The sequence below is a fragment of the Lutra lutra genome, chromosome 7 (genome assembly GCF_902655055.1).
Source record: "Lutra lutra chromosome 7, mLutLut1.2, whole genome shotgun sequence".
NCBI classification, from domain to species: domain Eukaryota; kingdom Metazoa; phylum Chordata; class Mammalia; order Carnivora; family Mustelidae; genus Lutra; species Lutra lutra.
Genome location: NC_062284.1, coordinates 126,556,729 through 126,569,359, shown reverse-complemented (window position 1 = coordinate 126,569,359; position 12,631 = coordinate 126,556,729). Strand labels below are relative to the sequence as shown.

At 39.8% G+C, this 12,631-nt stretch overlaps 1 protein-coding gene across 9 annotated transcripts in view; it reads right to left on the bottom strand.

Annotated features, from left to right (window-relative positions):
• Positions 1–3,762: 3,762 nt before the first annotated feature.
• The window catches only part of STON2 (stonin 2), a 155,882-nt gene continuing 147,013 nt past the window's right edge, over positions 3,763–12,631 (bottom strand). For 8 of the 9 annotated variants that reach the window (XM_047738598.1, XM_047738599.1, XM_047738602.1 and 5 more), the window contains one exon: positions 3,763–10,639. In XM_047738598.1, the coding sequence (XP_047594554.1) occupies positions 10,556–10,639 (84 nt within the window). In that variant the 3' untranslated portion in view covers positions 3,763–10,555. Of the gene's footprint in view, positions 12,564–12,631 lie in introns of all 9 variants that reach the window. The other variant, XM_047738603.1, reaches the window with a different exon arrangement.

The following is a 12,631-nucleotide window of genomic DNA, read 5'->3' as shown; positions in this document are numbered from 1 at the left end:
GCCATTCTTAGGAACATTTCTGCATGTGCTTGTGTAAAACATGCATATCACCTTTTCCTAAAGTTTCAAGATGAAGGGCGTGCTCATTCTAGTGTAGGTCCTTCATCCCCTTTCTCCATTGGTTTTGGTTTTTCCATTTGTGACTCCTCTTTTTTCCCTTCAAACCCTTTATACATCATCTTTCTTGTTTCTTGTAGGCTCGTCTCCTTGTCTACGTCCACTGATACAGGGATTAAAATGAAATATTAAAACATTGTTACTACATCTATATTTCCTTATGTATGGATTTATGTTTTTGTAAATTCTAGGCTCCAGATATTTTCATGTCTATTTTTACTTTTTTTTTTTTTAAGTAAGCGCCACACCCAATAGGGAGCCCTACAAGGGGCTTGAACTCAAGACCCCAAGATCAAGACCCGAGCTGAGATCAAGATTTGGACGCTTAACCAACTGAGCTACCCAGGCTCCCCTTTCATGTCTACTTTTAAAAAATAGATCTCCATAAGCTCATGATATAAGTACCATAAGTACCAGCTACAGAACCGAGGAGGCCACACACTGTTGTGTAGTTTTTACATTGCATAGAAGGACTCTTCTGAGAAGGCAGAGGTGAAACCCAGTGCTTGATCTACTTGCAGTATTCTCTATGTTCTGATGTGGGGCTTTACCAGCCCAGAAAGCGGGATGTCCTTTTGTAATTCAAATGAAGTTGTCAGATGTATTGCCCTTGGTCTTGATGATGCATTTGCTATCCGAACCATCTTCTGAAGGAGTTATTTCGGGGGTGGGGGGCCATGTCTCATTTACCTCCGCATCCTTCGAACCTAACAGAACACAGAATGGGTGTTTCAAAACATTCTTGAATGACTACTATATTGATTACCAGTTATTCCAAAGAAGAGTACTTTGCAGATATGTTAGTCATCGCTGTCACCTGAAAGTGAGGTGACCCACTCACAACCTTCCTGTAGGTGACAGAGTAGCATAGATAAGAGGATGCTGATTTAGATCTGCTGATTCCTGTTGGTTTCGGTGCATTTTTGCTGCATGCCCAGAAGACTAATTCTTTTGGTCGTGATTGCTTTTTAACAAGGAGGATAAACCTAATAAAAAACATTAAAAGGCAGCACACAACTGTTAAAAGGTGGCAGATGAGATGTGCGCTTTATTCAAAAAGAGTTCAATGTGGTAAGAAATAACTGGAGACCATTTCAGTCTCTGGGATATGTTCCTTTTCCCGCCAGTGCCCACCACACTACTCCAGGCTCTTGGGACTTGATAGTGTTTAGTGAGGAGAAGAGAGAGGAAGAGAAGAAGAAGAAGTGAGGGAGGTGAAACAAGGTTAAAAAAAAAAAGGGGGGGGAACCCCTGGGGTTTGCTTTCTACAGGTATAGAAGAGATTCACCTTGTCCCCTCTGTTGACCTAGACTGTGTGGGGAAGGAAAGTACGTGTATTTCAGCTCTGAGTTCTTCTAAAAATAGTATCTGTAATTTTTTTAAAAATTAAATTTTAAAAAAAGTGAATTTATATAAGTTCTTTTTGGAGATCTAGGATAGCGTTCTCTTTGGTTTGGGAAGATACTTCAGTGGGTCCATGACATGATGCAATGGAGTAGAACCAAAAATTGCTTTGCATAAGAAAGTGAACTATAAAGGAGACTCATTATACTTCTGTTCAAGTTATTTGGTCTGCCATGCCACTCAGTGGGTCTGTGAGGCGGAGAAAAGTTGCCATCAAGCCTGAAACATCAATTCATACTGGTAAAACTCAGGAAATAATTGTGACTCATTTTAATGGCTTCCCCACATTGGCCATGAACTGGAACACATTGTTCAGGTGGCTGGGATTTGGGGCGGTGATGACTCTGTCAGTATTCTCAGTGAAGAAATTGAAAAATTAATTGAAGGTCAGAGGGCAATTTCATTAAAGAAGACTTATGCCTTAGACTATTTTCTGGGCACTTTGATTTTCAAGAGTGTTGACTTTAGAACTTAATCCCCACTTAACATGAGATTTTAAGAATTTTTCAGTTTTCTCTTGGCAGTCAGGGAGACCACAGTTTGGGGACTTGAGGTGTTGGCTCCATTTACTCAGGCTAGAGGCGGGGAGAAAGATGTTGAGCAAGGATTCCCTCAGTGGGTTGAGAGCAGTGATGTCTGGTATTGAGGCTTAAGTTCTTTCCTGCTTTGTGCTGTACTCGCTATTAATTGCTAACCTTCAATAAATGTCCATTGTACCATCAGCCTTGAATTATTAGTACCTGGCAGAAAGGAGAGAGGGGCTGCCTTCATTAAATATGAATGCACCTAAAATCCTTAGGACACATGGTTGCACTGGAGTATAGAGCTAACTCATATTATGTCTTTGGAATAGAAAAAGTTGACCAGCCTGGAGGAAAAAAGAGGAAATAGAGGTGATCAAGAAAGAGGTGGGGGGAATTTGGAAAAGAGCTGACAAATGACACTGAGGACATTTAAATTCTCATCTTCACTTCCTCTCATTCCCAACTTCTCTTCCCACAAATCCTGAAGAACACTAGGGAGCACCCTTGGCTTCGGACAGCCATTTGCATAGTTATTCCACTTGAATATTGAAGTACAGGGGGACCTTAGCAGACTGAAACCTTATGCTAGTGTGGGACCTAGACAGGTCTCAAAACCTGCGCAAGAGGACTCTGGGCAGATAGGGATGAAAGAATAGGGGTAAGGAGTATATTATTCTTCAGCTAAGAAAATTTCATGCTGTTATTTGGCCATTAACCCTTCTGTGCACCTGTTATCAGTTACTAATATCCATTAATTTCATACTGGCTAGACTATACAGTTCTGTGTTCTATTCAGGACAGAGTTCTCTCAATGACAGGGGGCCCCTTATGGATCATTGTATTTTGCAGTAAGATGTCCATGGTCTATTTGAACTAAATAAAACACAAACCTCCATTTCTCTCTTTCCTTGTTTACTCAAAAACAAAACAAAACAAACAAACAAACAAACAAACAAACCCCTTTTCTTTGCCCTTAAGCTTTCCTCTTGTCCAAAAATACCCGGCACATTGTGGATGGAGGAGTCTTTGTAGAATAGTGCTTTATTGTAAGATTCTAAAATAGCCTCATAGCATTTACTGGGTTGAGTCGGCCTCAGGCTAGCTGCAAGCCCTCCCTCAGCTCACTTGGTTACCAACCTTACCTTCTGATGTGCAGGAGGCCTTCACTCAGGTCAGGCTCACCTCCCACGCATGCAGCATACCACTTCGCCACCTGACTCTTCCCCGTTCTAAACTCCCTCTTGCCACGGAGACCTCCAGGTCTCACAAGTCATCTTTTCTGTGAAAATTTTACAAGTAATGTAGTCCATACTGATTTTGCCCCCATCTGAGTTTACGTTGACATTAGTCATTTGGATTCATCAATCAAGTTGTTTGTTGAGCACTGACGGTATGCCAGGAACACATTGCAAATATGGTATTTGATGATGCACTTTTATATTTCTCACTTATAGGTTTATGCATTTGTTGCCAAGAAAACCTTAAGGATTACATAATTTCGTTTTCTCGCAGAATTGGCCAGAAAATAGGAACACAATAAGTATCTCTTGAATTGACTAAATTATATATGCGATAAACTAGGATAAACAGTTGTTAACCCGCCACTTGTTAACTTGTCATCTTATGACCATTAACCATATTAACTGGGTGATGGGCCGCCTTTATAATAAACATTTTTCCTTATGCTCCACCTCATTAAATCTTCCATAGTGAAAAATTGTGTTTAAAAAGATTTATTAATAGCTTGTTTTCATAGCTCAAAAAAAGGGTATTACAGACAATAATCAGCAGAACAATAAAAAACAGAACCTTACCTCTATAAAGTTAGCCAGTGTGTAGACTTTATTACATAGGCACATATTCTTTTTCTTTTAAAAAAAGTAAACTGGTTTGACATAAAATTAATCACACTAGTACAAGAAGTTACACCAAATGAGGGTGGATGATGAAGGAAGGAAATACAAGCCTTGGATCAGCTGAATCACTCATTAGATCTTGGGTCTCTCCATCCTGACAGATTGAAATTCACTGATGGACATTACAAAAGTGGAGGGTCAGCAGGAGAGCTCTTTTATCACACTCCCCGGGCTAAAACACTGATTCTGTTTATTTTCTTGCAAATGGTTACGTTTTCTCCAGGTTCTGTTGGCAGGTGGACACAAAGGTCAAGTGAATGCTGGCTTAGGGTTAGAGGAACTCAAAAATCTTCCCTTTCACCTTTGACTTCAAAACCCTTCAACCCTTTGGTCCAGGTCTGTGCACATCTGCTTTCCCAGATCTACTTGCATTGGATACTACCTGGGGTTGCTGATCCTGAAGCACATGGAGGCAAGATGACCGTGGCTAGATGGTGTCCATGACCGGCACTGAGGGTTTGATCTGAGGCACATGGGACTGACCAGGAAGAGGATGCTAAAATTCCGTGCTCGGTCCAGTTTGAATTGAGCCTTTACATTTGACCCCATTCTAAGTATAAGAAACTAAAATCATACTAACATAGACCACAAAAGAGATGGTATTTTGTGGCTTCTGGATGTTTAAAAAAATTTTTAACTACATTTTCATGTGACTAATAGACAGTGAGGATAGAGAGAACTGACCCTTGCTCTCATCTCACTTTGCCATAACTGTTTTACAAATAGTCCCAGAATGTTTACGGAGCATTTTTTTTTCCTCCCTCAATTTCTGCGGTCTTTTGTGTAAAAGGACATAACTATAAATCATAGATCATCCTAATGTGGCCCCTCAGTACCTTGGAGGGTTAGACCTACGTTTGCTTCAAGTAATCCCCAAATCCCAACACCCATTTTGGAGCCCTGTCTGGTCTGTTCCTCCTCACACTCACAGCCCTGTTGTGCTGGGTGATGCAGGTAGAACTTACAGAGCACTGTTCTTGCTGATGGCCACCATCCTTTTGATCCTCCAGCTACAAAACAGAGGACTGCAGAGTTTTCTGTGTTTGTCGTCTGGGCAGACAGTAAAGGATAGAGACATAAAAAGGAAAAAGATGGGCCAGCTGATATTGGTTCTTGAGACTACATGAAGAGTCCTACAGACATGAAGTATCATTAACAATGGCACCAAAGGCTCTTTTATAAAATAATCCATAAAACTGGAGCTGGCAGGGACCATTAGTTCAGCTTTTTCAGTTTTTTAGCTGAGGTTGCTGAGGTCCAGTTGTGAAAACAGCAAGTTACTTCACATGGTGATTGTCTCCATGACTATGCCCTTCAAAGCTTCATAGAAACTCTAATTTTCCCTTGATAAAGGGCAATCCCTCCAATGACTTCACATCAACAATGCTCAGTGTCCTTGACTTTGACCTTACCTCCTTTTAAGGAAGCTGGCTGCACGGAACTTGGACCAGAGTAGACACTTGATAAATATTTGAACTGAAATCATTCTACTGTTTAGCCCCACCACATAATCTTTTATTTTTCCTAGAGCTCCTTCCTTTAAGGGATGCTCTCTAGTTCAAGTATTTTGAGGTTTGGTGGCCAGTGCTCTATTTGTCACCTCTCTACACTTAGTCTTTTCATACTGAAATTCTAATTTTTGAGTCTGTTCTTTTATAGCTGTTCAGTATACACAGTTATTGTTTTCCTCTGTCCAGGTACCAAATACATTATTATGGATAATTTCTGTCTTTACAGATCTGGAATTCCAAGTTCAGAGTTGTGTTTCCTCCACCCCTTCAATTCTTAAAAGAAAAACAAGAAACTAGACTCTCAAGCAGATTCGCTAAGGCACACTAGAAGAAATGTGAAAATTACATAGTCCTTCTTTTAGTTAATACATGGGAAAATATTACTGATACGTTTATTTTCTAATCTTGTTCACCTTTAATTCCTTAAATACATAAATACAAGTCACAATATCCAAAGCAAGTTTCATTTACAAATAGCACAACTATAAAATGATGAAGAAATGGTGATTTGTAGGGAATTGGCACTTAAATAGTGGTAATGTTTAGGAAACATCTTTAAAATCTGGTGAGAATGCCACGGCTGATGTTGAATAAAGAGTGGTCATAGTTTGGATGGGACTTGGTATAAGGTGTTAAAGATGATTTGCTTATACTAGCTGATATTTTTTGGTGGGTACAATCTTTTGGGTCAGTTTTGTTAAAATTTTTTGGTAAACTGCATTCTTAACATGACCTAAACTCTAGAAATGCTAGAATTAACCATGATCACTGTTTGTAGAAGAGTTAAAGTTATCAGCCTCAAGTGGGAGAAATTCTAAATGTGGGAGAATTCTAAAAGTAGGCGAGGTGGCAGTGCTTCCTACTCAAATTAATTTAATATTCCCAAGGCTTTTAAGAAAAAAAGAATCAGATCATCCTGTGCTTTCCTACCACTAATCTTATAATGAGACTGAAGGCAGCCGTGAAATCATGATTTCATTTCACAAATTTCATTCTTACTCTCTGACCTCCATCTTCATAGGGTGACAAAGGAGGTACCCAGTAATGTTGGTCAGTGCTTACTGTTGGGGGAGAACAAGGACCTCACACATCAAGACCGGCCATGCTTTCTTCTCCTGCTGGCTATTCAAATGGGCAAGATCTGTCTGATCAAGATCTGGCTTGAAGAAATAAAATTGAGTCAATATCTTCACTATGGATAACATCTGTGCTATTTTATTTTGGGCACAAAAATGTTTTTCAATATGAGTAAAGTAAACTGTAGTTTAAATTCAACTGCATGTTAAGTGCTGACAGCTATTGGTTGACAGGGGAAGCAGGAATAAAAAAAAAAAAGTCTTCCACGAAATAAAGCATGCTTGCTTGCTTTAATATAAGTATCTGATGATAAGTAAGGGTTAAGTATCGTAGAGTTCCAGGGTCAGTGTTCATTCAGCACTTACTGAATACCTAATAATTTCTCTCTCTCTCTCTCTCTCTCTCTTTTTTTAAGTAAGCTCTACACCCAACGTGGGGCTGGAACTCAGGACTCTGAGATCAAGAGCAGCATGCAGTATCAACTGAGCCAGCCAGGCATCCCCTAATAACTTCCTTGTATTTCATTAATATATGTTTGTCCTATCAGCAAGGATTTAAAGTGGCTGAAACCTATTATACTCCCAAGCTTTGTCCTAGGTACAGGAAACAAAGAACAAGATACATTCTTTGCCATCATGGATCATATTTCTTGGGGGCACTGATTTCTAGGGAAATAAACTCTTGCTCTCACCCACTGGATTTGAATAGAAATTAGTCCCATTTCAAATAGAAATACATTACATAAAAAAAGTTCTCAAGAGTTCTGAGTCCTGCCAATAATGCAGGAATGCTGAGAGCGAGGAAAGACCCAAGTAGAAAAAAAAATGATAATATTTAATATAAGTGAAATGCAAAACTTTGATAAGAAATAACTAGTATTATGTTTGTAAGAGTGGCAAAGAGGGTTTTTAATGCCCCCCCCCCAAATATCTTAACTTCATTCTCCTTTGACCTATCATAATGAGTACATTTCTTATCCTCTTTTACAATAAAGTCACAAAGCAAGCCACTGGACTCAGAAGAAAGCATAGCTCTTAATATCATGTGACATCTAATTTATGTTCTAATAATAATACTATGTATTGGTAAAATGAACTTACTTTTCATTTCACATTATTGCTAACACAGACAAGGATTTTTGTGACCACACATAAACACAATCCAGGTCCAGAGGCAAACTTAGAATTCGCACACCAAAAAGGCAATTTTCCTAACTGTGTTTTCTAGGTAGCCTACTAACAAAACACTAGGCCTAACATATATAGTATTGTATTTCCCAAACCCCTAAATGCTACCCATAATTAGTTTCCCAAAAATACGAGTGGGAAAGCAAATTTGATGAAATCAAGGTGATAGTTTTTTTTTTAATTAATAATAATTTGCTTGTTGATGTAGATAGCATGGAAGGGATTTTCCCAAGCGTTGGTTTAAAAAAAAAAAAAAAAAAAAAGCCCAGGTAAAAGCACAAAGGCAGTGAGAATTAACTATGGTGGGGGGAAAAGTTTCAATAAGCAATACACACGCGCTAGCAGGTGAGGCAGAGATCTTGAGAGGGTGCACAGGCACTAACCCTAAGTAAGGAAGGTGCCAGAATGACCTTCACCTTGCCAGCTCTTCAGTCCACCTTGATGTTTTTATGAGGAATCTCATGTGTCTCTCATACAACAGGGGAAGGACTATGCCTCACTTGACAAAGACCTCCAGGGAGCCCCACTGTATTTCAAAGAGCATACAAAACCACTTACCAAAGAAAAAACAACTAGAGTTAGAGAGTCCTGTTACTACTGAGATGAACCTATATGCAGAAGGGATCTTGGTAGCCATCCAGCCCAAATCCAATGTCCCTCTCATAGCATCTGGGACTGATGGTTATTTTAACCTTTGTTTGGGCATTTGCCACAACCGGAAATTTTACCGCTCAAGTCTATTCCTCTTTAGAACCACTCTTATTAGAAAATTCTTTATGTTGAAGCAAACATCTGTCATCTAGAAAGTTCCTCTTTGTTCCTATTTTTGCCCTTTGAAATTACACAGGGTAAGTCTAATTCCTCTCCTTTTTATTAACACTCAACAGAAATTTCAAGGCAGCGATATTATTTTGTTCTCTCCTATTCTATTCCCCTGCTCCTTATATCATCAGACCCTTCACAACCCTGATCACCTGCCTCTGGACACAATTTATTAATGTCTTTCATAAAATATGGTACCCAGAATGGAACTCAGCCTTCCATCCAGAAGTGGACTGACCAATGCAGCATGCAGGGCTCCCTGGGCTTTTGTTACCACAGGCTGACGCACTGACTTTGTGAATAATCATGATACACTCCTGATTCAACAACGAACTCCTATTTTGACGTGAACTGCTATGAAACCAGGACTTTTCAGGACCCTTCCCACCACCTCTCTGTATTTAGAGGGTTGCATTTAAGCAACTAGAATATAGTTTCTTACTAATGCCTACTGAATTTCATCCTTTTAGTTTCAGTCTTATGTTCAGGTATTTTAAAATAATGGTGATGTCTATATTCTAGTGTCAGTACATAGTTATAATTCAATGAATATTCATTGAATAAATTAATCCTAAATCTGCCAGTTGAAACAGGATATATCATTTATTTCTCTGTGTCATCTGACAAATCTGACAAGCATGCTTCTGTCCCCTCACTGTATTCTTCATGGGAGAAACAGGCATTTAGAGCCTACCTATAAATTGTTGGGCAGGTGTCCCATTTGGGATGGCCGATATAGGTCCGTGTGTGGTAAGAAAACATCAAGATACAAGTAAGAAGTGGAGGTACAGAATGTAAATGGGACCATATGAAGAGAAAGAAAATTGAGTGTCCTACATTCTTGGGACTGGGACTAATATTCTCAACATTAGAAAAATATGGCTTTCCCCCATTTCTACCCTAGAGACTTCTGCCTTGTAGATCTGTTACAATACTCTGAATATCGAACTCTGAATTTTAGGGAAAAGATCATATAAGTTCAGTTTTAAAACAGCTCTTAAAATGATCTTTTCCACTTATATTCCATGTAAAGTCTGAGTCAAAGAGACATGCAACTGTCTATAGGCTTGAGGTATAAAAAGCGCTCCCAAGTGCTCCTGACAAATGCCTGAGGTATAATATATATATATATATATATATATATCCATATATCCATTTGTTTCAGGAATCGGAAATGGCCAATGTTTTTCAGTGTGAATTTGGGAATTCATTGAGATTGAAAATGTCTCCTGAATTGAATATAATCTTATAATTAATGTCTCTTTTCCCCCAGAATGAAGAAAACTAAGCTCAATTTTGCTTTCCCTTTCATAGCCACCCTTTGCCGAATATGGGGCTAATCACAGAATAAAAAAGTATCCTGTTGTGCCTTTTTCCATTGTCTACTGTGACTCAGGGTGGTGAACCCTGGGACTAGAGAGATGGAAAAAGTGTTTTCATCAAAATGATCCCAAACCAGGAGGGAAATGTCTCGAAAACTTCTGTTGCATAGCATTAACATTGCAAGAATAGAGACATGTACCAAAGGCCTAGTAGACCCAAAAAGGAAATATGTTTTGTACCTCTTCTGAACCTTTTCTAGAGGGCATGACAGAGGGGGATTCTCAAGACTGTGTTTTCTAGAAAATCATGGAAGTGACAGATGAACACCAGAAGGAAATCCTGCCAACACTGATGTGGAAGGTTCTCTTCCTAACTCCAGTAGTCACAACAAGCCACACTCAAGAGCTACGAGATCAACAGAGCAAAGAGAAGGAGGCTTAATTAGACAACAAGCTCCAGAAGTCAGGGAAACCACCTGCTTCAGGCATATCAGAGTCTCTCCAAAGCAGTCACCTCAAGGTTTCCTGTGAGATTACAGGTAACCACAAACAGGAAAGTCCAACATACTGTTCCAGTAAGGAGTAGCCATGGTAGGTACTGCCTTGAACTCCAGCTGCTCAGGAAGACATCCTGTCATGATGCTTGGGTCAGGCCCCCCCTGCAAAAGGGCTTCATCACTGGACCCCACACTCCTTGGGATTTTCCATTTCATCTCCTTCAAAATCTGGCTTCAAACTCTTTTTCTGCTCAATTTCCACCTGTCGAGAGTAGAAGTTGGAAAGAAATATCAGAAAGGAGAAAAACCATCCCAATAAGAAGTAATCCCAAAGAGAATACCTCACCAGGAGATTCCCTGTAATTTTGTCACTATTTTGAGCTTTGGCCACACTGGAGCTACTCTGGCCTGGAGGATGGCACGGTTCTCTCTTGGCACATGCTTTTTGCTGGGTCTGGAATTCCCTCTTCTTCACAGTCCACCTGGAAAATTTTTATTCTTTGCCTTGCACGCTGCTCAAAGGTCACCTCTTCTGTGAAGCTGTCCTCAAGTCACCAGGTGCTCCTCCTATCCATATCTCCACTGTCCCTGGTACATGAACCTGGCTCCAGCATTCCACAGGCTCCATGGGACAGGAGCAGGCCCTCGTTGACTACCGTATCCCCATAATGCAGGCATGCCCTGGGCAAGCATAAAGGTTTATCAAATGAATGGATTCCTCTCCAGCCATCTGTTTATACTCTCTATTACTTTATGGCTTTACAAAGTCTCCAAACTGGTCCTGGGATCGAGCCCTGCATCGCCTTTCTGCTCAGCAGGGAGCCTGCTTTCTCCCCTCTCTCTGCCTGCCTCTCTGCCTACTTGTGATCGTTCTCTGTCAAATAAATAAATAAAATCTAAAAACAAAAACAAAACAAAACAAAACAAAAAAACCCAAAGTCTCCTAACTGGTTAAGTATTGTCTTGTTCACGGTTCTACCTGTGTTTTCAGCAAAATATGGTAGCTGTAACTAAATGGATTAATAAATTCATCTTGCCTTGAAAGAGACACACACTGAAGCCTTTGACAAGTCAGAAAAGAAGTACATCAAGTAAGAGAGTTTCACAGTTAAAGCTGCTCCTCTCTTTACCACTTTTGATATTTATGACAAAGGAAACAATTCAAGCAGTGGACTAGGCCCACGCTTGATGAAATGCTATTTTTTTTTTTTGGCCACAAGATGGAGTATTTGTTCTTTTTGGTAGTTTAAGATTGTAGATGACACAACTAAGGAAACATTTACAGAAAAACAAACCATAAAAATCTAAGGATATTATTAAGAATAAAAAATTATTAAGCCACTTTGCAAAATACTTCTTCAATAACCCCCACTTTCTGTCTTTGACATTTAATCTGCTATTGAATTTCTAACACCTCAAGACAGAATGACCATGTCTGAACTCTCCAATTTTGTTTCCTCCTCCCACAGCCCAGATCCTGTTGCAAAAGCTTGCTTGGCTTCTGAATATTGTCCTGCTATAGCCCTGTGACCAGGTCATATGTGTCCCGATTTTACACAGATCTACATCATCAACTCTGAAGCCGAAACACATACTTTGGGTTAGCACTTTCCTGAATTCTCCTCCACCTTCCAAGTTCACAACTTCTGCAACATGTATTATGAATGAGAATATGATATTATGATATACTCATTCATAATATTCATATATCTACTCATTCATAATATTCATATTATATATAGTGTACAATTAATACAGAATGTTATAGATTAATAATAATCCCTTTACCCCATGACTTTTTTTTTTTTAAGATTTTATTTATTTATTTGACAGAGAGCACAAGTAAGCAGAGCAGCAGGCAGCGGGAGAGAGAGAAGCAGACTCTCCGCTAAGCAGGGAGCCCAATGTGGGGCTCGATCCCAGGACCCAGAATCATGACCTGAGCCGAAGGCAGCCGCTTAACCAACTGAGCCACCCAGGCGCGCCCCCATGACTCTTTTGATGTTGTTCATGATGACTGAAAGACATTATACTCTCCTCTTTCGTCCACCTCTTATTTTTTCCCAACCTTTCTCTTGCTCACTAGAGATCAGTCATTCAAATCACAGCAGACTCACCCACAGCCGCGTGTGGCACACCTGTCTCTAAGGCAGTAAGAGAACACATTGCATCCAGGGCAGGCGCCACTAAAAGGAACAAGATGGGGCATGGAGGTGGGGAGGGGGGGATGGTGGAGGGATAAACAAATGGTCTT